Source organism: Plasmodium reichenowi, chromosome 2 (genome assembly GCF_001601855.1).
Source record: "Plasmodium reichenowi strain SY57 chromosome 2, whole genome shotgun sequence".
In the NCBI taxonomy this organism is placed as follows: Eukaryota; Apicomplexa; class Aconoidasida; order Haemosporida; family Plasmodiidae; genus Plasmodium; species Plasmodium reichenowi.
The window spans coordinates 231,128-241,749 of NC_033647.1; the positions used below are offsets into that span (position 1 = coordinate 231,128).

At 19.8% G+C, this 10,622-nt stretch overlaps 2 protein-coding genes across 2 annotated transcripts; one reads left to right on the plus strand and one right to left on the minus strand.

Annotated features, from left to right (window-relative positions):
* Positions 1 to 1,058: 1,058 nt before the first annotated feature.
* PRSY57_0207000 (hypothetical protein) lies at positions 1,059 to 8,386 on the plus strand (the record flags this gene model as incomplete). The annotated part of the gene is made up of 16 exons (XM_012905506.2): positions 1,059 to 1,148; positions 1,254 to 1,290; positions 1,442 to 1,533; positions 1,646 to 1,769; positions 1,886 to 1,954; positions 2,056 to 2,129; positions 2,282 to 2,343; positions 2,444 to 2,516; positions 2,627 to 2,700; positions 2,856 to 3,118; positions 3,235 to 3,326; positions 3,519 to 3,561; positions 3,674 to 3,908; positions 4,024 to 4,101; positions 4,201 to 4,270; positions 4,415 to 8,386. The coding sequence occupies 16 exons, from the start codon at positions 1,059 to 1,061 to the stop codon at positions 8,384 to 8,386; spliced, it is 5,448 nt and encodes a 1,815-aa protein (XP_012760960.2).
* A 437-nt stretch (positions 8,387 to 8,823) lies between these two features.
* PRSY57_0207100 (KRR1 small subunit processome component, putative) lies at positions 8,824 to 9,726 on the minus strand (the record flags this gene model as incomplete). Its single annotated transcript, XM_012905507.2, has 1 exon — positions 8,824 to 9,726. The coding sequence occupies one exon, from the start codon at positions 9,724 to 9,726 to the stop codon at positions 8,824 to 8,826; it is 903 nt and encodes a 300-aa protein (XP_012760961.1).
* Positions 9,727 to 10,622: the final 896 nt, after the last annotated feature.

Consider the following 10,622-nt stretch of genomic DNA (forward strand, 5'->3'; position numbering starts at 1 on the left):
TTGTATAAAAAAAAATTAAAAAAAAAAAAAAAAAAAAAAAAAAGGATTACTATGAAATAATAAATTAGTTTTAATTATGAACAATTGTTTTATTTATATGTATAATTATAAAAAGATTGACAATAATTTATGAATAAAATTCCCTCGCGTATTTTTCCTTTTTTTTTTTGGTATATGTATAATAGGTCTTAAATTAAGCAAATTAAAAATATGTATTTATTAAAACCCAACGATTTGATAAATATATAAACATATGTATATATATATATATATATATGTGTGTATTATTTCGAATTAAAAGTTGTCCTTTAATTATTATTTCTTGTTCTCTCATATTTAGAAAGATATAAAAAATAATATATCCTCTCTAGGAAAAAAAGAGTATTTTTTATTATACCAAAAGAATAAAATATATATAAACATATATTCCTTTTTTTTTTTTTTTTTTTTAATATATTTATATACAACCTTGTTAACAACCTTGATGTGTGTTTTATATGGATATTATTATTATTATTATTATATATATATTTATATATATTAATATTTTTATTATCTTTTATTCTTTTCTTTTCTCTTTTTTGTTATAAATATATATATTACAATTTGGTAAACTAGTTCAAATAAATTATTAACAATTCACCACTAAATATTTATTCTTTTTCTCGTTTATTTTGCCTTATATGATTAATCATAAGATAAAGCTTTTATGCAGGACCCTGTATATACATATATAATATACACATATATATATATATATATATATTCTTTTTTGTAATACCATTATATAGTGGTTATTCAAAATATGATTGTAAATTGCTATTAACATATGAAAAAAATAAATACATAAAATATATATATATATATATATATATTATTTGATTGTGTATTTTATTCGATTATATATTTTATTTGTTTGTTTTATTTAATTCTTTTTGTTTCATTCATTTATTTTATTTTTATTTTATTGTTCTTTTTGTTTTTCAATTTTATTTTATTTTTTTTGTTTCATTTTGAACAAAATATGATGATTAAATAAAAAAAAAAAAAAAAAAAAAATGCCTTGCATTCTTAAAGTGAGAATATCTGGTATAAGAGACTTTAATACCTTTGAAAAATCAGAATTAGATTCATTTAAATATATTGAAGTAATAAATACATAATAAATGATATATATATATATATATATATATATATAAAGAAATATATGAATAAATATAAAGTTAACAATATTAAAATTTTAAAATTTACAGGTTACCTTAGGAGAAACAAAGCAAAGAACAAAATTTAGTTAGTACACAGATAATAATAAATTTATATATATGTAAATGTGTTTCACATTGTGTATGCATAGGCTTTCTTACGATATATATATATATATATGTACACTTTTTTTTATTACCATTTAATATATATATTTTTTTGTTATGTGTATACATAGATATCAATAGAAGTACGAATAATTTAAATTTGTCCTTTCGATTGGAAATTGCCGATGATTCGGAGCTACAAACAAACCCACTTAAAATAATAGTATGTATAGTGGAAACAAAACGAATGAAATGAGAAAAGAACGCATGAATACTAACTTGTGTTATATATATATATATATATATTTTTCCTCATTTACCAATTGTCTCTTTAGATAGATGATGCAGAAAATATAAATAATGGTTACATACAAATAGATTTAAGTTTTTTTTATTTTCATGATAATTTAAAACTAGAAGGATGGTTTCCATTATATGATTCGCTAGCTGGACTTAAAGGTTACTACACATAATATTTATCAACTGCAAAAATGAAACATGTACATATATATATATATATATATTTATATATTTATATATTTATATTTATTTATTTTTTTTACTTTAAATTATAGGCGAATTGTATTGTATAATAAAATGGGAATTCTTCGAGGAAAAAAATCCGTACAATGAGAACAGTTCTGGTAAGGACATATATAAATAAATAAATATATAAATATGTTTATATAATGATACATATACATTCATATATTATTATTTTTTTTTTTTTTTTTTTTTTCATTAGACGTTTTATTGCTAGGTACTACGTTCTTCCCAAATAATTCCCCTTATTACATTGAACAAATAATAGACTTTGCAGTAATATAGAAAATTAAAATGTAAATAAATAAATATATATATATATATATATATATATATATTTATGTATGTATAGATTTATAAGAAGATATATTTTTATTAATATGCATAATTAATAGCTTCAACATTTTTTTTCATTGAAATATTTGTAGAATGAACTTAAAATTGTAAACGACCCCGAATATGATTGGAAGGACTTAATTCGATCAAACAGGTTTTTTTTGAAAAAGAAGAAAATTTAAAATATAAAAAAAATAAATGTATAAATAGATGATTGGTTACATATATTATTAATATAATTATTCTTATTTTAGAAACTCTAATGAGGCAAGGTGTGACGTTATACAAAATTCGTTTATGCAAACTAGAAAGCTCATAGGAAAAAAGGTATTTAGAAATAAATGAAAATATTGTAATATATGAAATCGTTTTTGAACAATACACATAAGAATATTATATATATATATATATATATATTCTTATATATATTTGTATAGGCTAAACTCCTGGGGGGAAATGCAATATTAGGTTATCAAGAACACTTGAATTTAGAAGGGAGCACAACAAATAAGTACGATTTTTTTTTTTTTTTTTTTCCTCACACTTGTTTATAATATGTTATATGTACCGTTTCGAATTATTTGGTATATATATATATATATATATATATATTTATATTTATATTTATGTTTATATTTATGTATGTATATATTTTTTTTTACGTAGAATATGTATTCGTATCACAGGAACTGTTGTCAAATTAGGAATAAAGAATTTGAATGAAATGAATAATATCAATATTAATCAGAATAGTACCATAAAAAATATTTTAAGAAATAATGAATTTTTTTTCGAGAATAGTATGGAGAGAAATAAAGATATGAAATATAATAAAAGGGAAAGTTTACAACCAAATGCATCGTATAATTTCGTTGATGTAATGTTGCTCACATTGGATTCGTTACCAGATAATATAAAATATACTTATGGTAAGAATTACATATATATTTATATATGTTTATATAATTATTAGCATTTGAACCTTTTTAATTTATTTCCCATTCCCCACTTTATAATATTTTGTGTTTTCATTATTGTTTATAAGGTGGACTGGTTGCATCAAAGGCTGTTAAAATTTTACATCCAAGGCTCACAGAAGAACAAAGAGATGAGTGGTTATTAGAAATAAGGGACGAGGTAATAAGGAAAAAAAAAAAATAAAATAAATATAAATAAATAAATAAATATATATATATATATATATATGTTTAGCATTATTTTGGTGAGGTGTTCCCATCATACTCACAAAATTTCTCTTTTCAAATTTATTAATATATTTTATGTATACACACATAATATATATATTTACCTACTCATTTAATTTTTTAGCTCAAATCGAACGCTAAATTTTTGTCCTGTAACGTTGTTCTAGGTAAAAATATATATATATATATATATATATATATATATATATATGTGTGTGTACATATGAGAAATATAAACCCTTATAAACATACCATATATTATTTATCGTTTTATTAAAGGTTACAAAGAAGACACGTACATATTTAGCGATGTAATAGTTTTATTTTGTTATGGAACAGCAATAAATATATTACCCTCCTTTTTTTACGATGAAAGAATTATATCTTTCATAAATAAAGATGTACCTAAGTCAAATATGTTTAAAAGCAATTCAAATAATTCTCATAAGAATGTAAATTGTATTTATTTACACTCTGCCTCGGATGAAAATGAAAATAACAAAGTTCCATGCAGGTTAAAATATATATCTTTTTACATAATATATTAAATAAGATAAAAAAAAAAGAAATGAGCACAGTATAATATATATATATATATATAATATATACATTCTTCTCTCCTGTTTTAGGGTGTGTAAGGAATCCTTTGTTCCTAAAATTTACATATCTTCGGCTGTTATACCGCAAGATTTGCCCTTAATAGGAAAGTAAGCATATAAAAATATATGAACAGTAAAATATACAAACGTGTATATATACATATATATATATGTATGTATGTATGATTATTATTTTTTTTTTTTTAGCGGGTTTTTAATATCCGCGTTTGTTATTTATCCTTTGAAGAAACACTACGGGGAATACTTGGCCTCAGAAGTAAAAATGATAAACAGCAAAAAAAAAAAAAAAAAAAAATTAATATATACATATATATATATATATATATATTTTTACTATTTCATTGCGCGTTCGTCATTTTTTAAAGGCTCATGTTATTTACCACATTTGTTGTTTTTTTAGATAAGTGAAATATTACCCTTTCTGGAATTAAATTTACACAAACAAATAATCTGCAAGTTACTAGTAAACGGATTTAACAGTATTTTTGACTATAATTTAAAGTTATGTTTTAATCAGAATTATTTGTTTGGTTATTGTTATGGTACGGGAATGTGCACTTACGGAATATATTCTGATAATAAATTTTTAATTAAGTCTAATTATAAAGATAATTTTTATATAAGAAACAAATGTATTGGTGCTCTTGAATTAAAAGGTATATATGACAATATTAACTATCGATCCTTTTTTTGTAAAAACAAAAGTTTAATTTCACCTGTGTATCTAAGGGGAGATATAATTTATAACAACGACCTAAGTAAGGAAAAAAATAATAAACAATCATATTATAATATGAACAATAAAAGGAGTAAAGAGAATTCGGAGTTTTATAATTCTGAAATAAATGCAATAAATGATATTATGAACAGTTATGAAAATGAAGGAGGGAAAAAAAAAGTTCAAAGGCAAAAAAAATATCATCAGGAAAATGATGAAAATGGTGCATATAAAGGAAATAATGGAAAGTATGAAGAAGATGATAACCGTGAACAACTAGAAAAAAATGATGGAGAAAAAAATGATGGAGAAAAAAGTGATGGAGAAAAAAATGATGAAGGAGGAAAAAAAGGTGAAGGAGAAAAAAAAGATGAACAAGAAGAAGAACAAATCCAACTTGATGAAGATGAGCATAATGATAGGGGATCGAACAAAAATCCTTCCAGGGAGACATATAACAAAATTATAAATAATAATTACTTTAGACTAAAAGAAATTTATATGAAAGAAGAAAGTGATTTATTAAATGAAAATAATGATAAAAATAAACATGGAGATTTTTATAACATAAAAAGTGACGATCTTAATAATTCAAATATTGGAGTACGACAAAGAAAAAGGAAAAAAAAAAAAAAAGAAAAAATTAAAGCAAAAAGAAGAAAAAATAAAGGATATGTATACGAAGTAGAAGATCATCTAGATAATATTACATTATTTAATATATATGAAGATAATATTGCTTTATATAATTATGTATTTAATTTAGATGTTAAAAATTTCCTTTACAAAAAGGGATTATTAGACAATTCTTACAAAATAGGAAAAAACAATCAACTTGAAAATAAAAATAATAATAATAATAATAATATTATTATGAATAATTTGAATGCACCATGTCTAATTAATTCGGTATCATCTGAAAGAATTATGAACACGGAGTACCAGCATGGTACTCAAAAATGTGTAAATAATATTAAAAATGATATTAACGAAAAAAGGTATAATGATCATGATGATCATATTGTTAATGTTCAACAAGAAAATCATATCTCACATGTATTTAATAAGAAGCTATTTGAAAAACATATATACAATGGATCTCATCCAAATGAAAAAAGGCATTCACTCCAAAATGATTTACAAGAATCTAATGATAAAATTGTCAAAAGCTCAAGCAATAATGATTATTCATTTGAGAGTACAATAAGAAATGAAATAGATAAATTAGATAATGATGATGATAATAATAATACAAATAAATGGAATGAAATAAAGAAGAGAAAAAAAAAATCCAAAAGAGAAAAAAATAAAATAATAGATAATTCATTTCAAAATCAAGAAGCAGAAGATGACAAGAACAATAATAATAATGACAATAATAATGAAAATAATAAGGATAATAATAATGACAATAATAATGACAATAATAATGACAATAATAATGACATTAATAATGACAATAATAATGACAATAATAATGACATTAATAATGACATTAATAATGACAATAATAATGACAATAATAATGACAATAATAATTACAATAATAATAACATTCACAATAATCACAATAATAATAACATTCATAATAATAACTACAATTACTATAATAATGATAATATAAATTTATATAACGAGATGACAAAAAAAAAATGTATGCTTGATAATAATTATACAAAATATTTCTTTTATATATTTACTCTAGATATGTTACCAAGCATAAAATTTGAAACATTCTATGAGAAAAATAACGATCACAAAAATTTCCATGAAAATTATAAATTTTATTACAACACCGATGATGATACAGATATAAATGGAATAAAAAGAAAAAACGTCAAAAATAAAAAAAAAAATGGAAACATTTTGATTAAAAATTATATTAATCATAATGAATACAATTATTTAGAATATAATGAAAATAAGAATTATGAAATAAATAAAAAGGAGAAGTTACTTACTGAAAATAATGAATATGATATGTATATAAAAGATAATATACATTATAATGATTATAGTGATGGTGATGGAAAGCAAACAAAAAAAGCGTCCTCTTTTTTATATAATAATAAGTATAAAAAAGAAAATAATAAAACACAGATTATAAGTTATATAGATCATGTGGATAATGAGAATGGTGTGAAGGGCTTGAAAAAGCAAAACTTATTTTATAATAACAGCGATCAATTATATAACTTTGATGTGAAAGATAATGATATGATAAAGTATGAGAAAAGACAATCAAACAATTTTGTTGAAGAACAATTTATTAATGGGAATAGGAAAATTGAAAACGAAGATAAGCATTTAAAGAAACATTATGATGAGAATGATATAAAGAAAAAAAAAAGGAAAAAAGAAAAAGAAGAAAAACAACAAAAAAGTAAAAGTAAAAATACATATTTAAATAATTTATCCAGAAGTTATATTTATTTAATTAAAAGAATAAATTTATTTTCTGAAAATAATAATGAAGTAGATATAATTTATGAAAAGATAAATAAAGCATTTATAGATTTATATAATATTTTTATATTCTATATATTTATTCATAATTTATTCCCATGTTGTATATGTAGTATAAGATTACATTTTTCATTCATATCTTTTGATATATTAGAAATTATGTTAACAGGACATTTAATAAAAGTTAAAAATAATAATGCTATTAATTTAGAATTACAAAATATGAATAAGTCAGTACAAGAAAATTTATTAAAACATTTTTTTAAACATTTAGAAAATTATTATATAGAAAAATCAGAGCTATTCAATTATACAAATATGTTTTCAAATCATATAGATAAAATCATTTTAAAAAGAAAAACGAAAAGCGATATTTCTCAATTTGGTTATGTGACTAAACGAAGAACAAGTATGATGAAAAGTCAAAGAAATATATGGACTTTTCTTTTTACAAAAATTTTCCATTCTCCACTTTTTAATTTTACTTCCAAAATAAAAAATTTATTTTTTAAAAAAAACAAAAACAAAAACAAAAACAACCAAATCAAAAATAAAAACAAAAACAAAAACAAAAACAAAAAAACACAAACACAAATACAAAAAGAAATAGAGAAAGAAAAAGAAAAAGAAAAAGAAAAATACAAACAAAAAAAAAATAATAACAATAATAATAATATTAAAAGTCCTATCCATAAAAATATCGATTCCAAAGAAATAGAAAAACAAAATAAAAAAAAAAATAAATTACAATTATTACTTAAAAAACATGATAAAAAAAATGTGCATCCATCACAAATTAATAATAATATTAATGATAGTATATTCTTATTTGATCAATTAAAAAATTATATTATTTTAGAAAATCGTAAAATCTTTTTTGAAAATCATATGGAAAATGAATTTTCTTCAATAATTATTACACCTTTAAATGTATTACCTCATGTTATTATTAAAAAATATTTTGGTGTTATTTCATTACATATAGTTAAAGAAAATATCAACTTGAAAAAGTTCGATTTTTTTTATCAAAGTCTTATATCAGATATATTATTTATAGCAAAATCTCATATCAAAAATATTGGAGCTAATTTAATTTCCTCATTTAAAATAACCAACTTGTTTTTAAGGGAAGAAAAATCACATGGCTATGCCCTCATAAGTATATGCGGGGACGTCGCCAAGTTTTGATCACCAAATGGGCTATACAATAATGAGAAAAGGTAAGTAAATGAATAAATAAATAAATAAATAAATAAATATATATATATATATATATACATACATATATTTATATTTTTATATTTTTAAATTGTTATATTATACCTAAACAAATGTCTTTTTTTTTTTTAAAATATATAAAATATGAATAATAATGTTTTTGTAAAAAATGGCTTATAGTTTCCATAAAAAAAAAAAAAAAAAAAAAAAAAAAAAATCAAAATATAAAAATATAAAAATGTAAAAATATAAAAATATACAAATAACACAATATATAATATATATATACATATTTGTAATTTTTTTTTTTTAATTTTAAATAACTTTTTTTGAATTTTCTTAAATTATATTATGTATCTATATATTTTAAGCACATTTAAATGTGTGTCACACAACGTGCACACAAATTATTCGTTTCCTTTTTGTTGTTTATCTTGAGTTTTATTTTTTTTTTTGTTTTTTTGATTATTCAAAAAGTATTCTCCTGTTTCCATTTGTATATCAATTTTACGAGGCAACTGATCTGGTGGGAAAACAGATTTATTTTTCTTTTTCTTTTTATCTAATTTTTCTTTAATTTTTTTTCTTTGGACATTTCTTTTTTTAAAATTTGGTAAAAATTTTTCCCAATTTTCATTTTTGAATTCTTCATTTTTTTCTAATTCTCTTTTTGCAATAAGTTCTTTAATATGATATACAGGATGTATGTTTTTCATACAATCAATAATAATTCTTCTAACAACTTTTAGTGATTTAAAATGGCCTATAACACTAACTGTTTTCCCATGAATACATATATAACAATTTGTTAGAATTTCTAGTGCTTTTAATGTCGTTGCATTACTTCCTAATAACCTTTGTCTTCTTTTAATAAATTTATTTTTATTACGAACATAACCACTTATTTTTATTATATCACAATATGTCTCATCTTCTAAAACACGTTTCGCATGTACAAAGGGGACGCTCCTTGATAATAAAGATATCATATCTCTAGATTTTATTATAATATATGGATCAAATGTTTTCTTGGTAGTTTTTACACACATATAACCTTCAATTAAATCAATTTCAAATTTTATAAAATGCTTATTTAATACATTTTTTATATCACTACTAAATTGTTGTAAATATTTCTCACGATATTTTGGAAATAATACTTTAAAACTTGACTCTTCTAAAAAATGATGTTTGTTATCTTCTTGTGTAAACTTCTCAACTTTCCAGTGATCAATGTTTTCATTATCCCATGGTTTATCTTTACGATACTTTTTTTTCTTCTTCACCGTTTCTTCCTCAGCATTACTCATTTGGTTCAGGGTTCAACAAAATTTTAAATATAATGCAGAAATTAAAGAAAAAAATATAAAAAAATAAAATAATAAAATTAAAAAAAAAATAAATAAATAAAAAATGGGACACTTAAAAGTAACTTATTCTACTTTATTTTTTATTATATAAATATATATATATATATATAGATATATTTATTTATTTATTTAAATGTATATATTTACTTTCAACAAAATAACATTTATTTTTTAATATTATATACAAAAAAAATTTTATTCTTTAAATTATACATATTATATTATATTTATTTATATATTTTTTTTTTTATCTATATCCAAATGTCACAAAAAATTAAACCCATGAGAAATATAATAAATTATGTAGAAAATAAATAATTTCTTTTTTCTATGCCTTTCCTATAAAAATATAAATTTTTTTAAAATATTTATTTATATATTATAAAATCATGCGTATAAATATATATATATATATATATATATATATATATATATAATATATTTATATATATTTTTTTTTTTTTTTTTTTTTGGCCCCTATATAATAAATATGCTTTTATCTCTACATACGCTTTATTTTGATTGTTCTTATACGTTAAAGGGATATTCATATAAAAAAAAAAATATATACATATATATATATATATATAATATATTATTGAAATATTTAATATATATAATAATTTTATGTGTTTTTATTACATTTATTTATTTCATATTATTTAGGAAAACGTATATATATATATATATATATATATATTTTTTTTTTTTTTTTTTTTTTTTTTTTTAATTTTATATAAAATAATTTTTTTTTTTTATTTTTTTTTTTTTTTTTTTTTTTTTTTATTATAATTTTTTTTTTTTTTTTTTTTTTATTTTTTTTTTTATTATATATA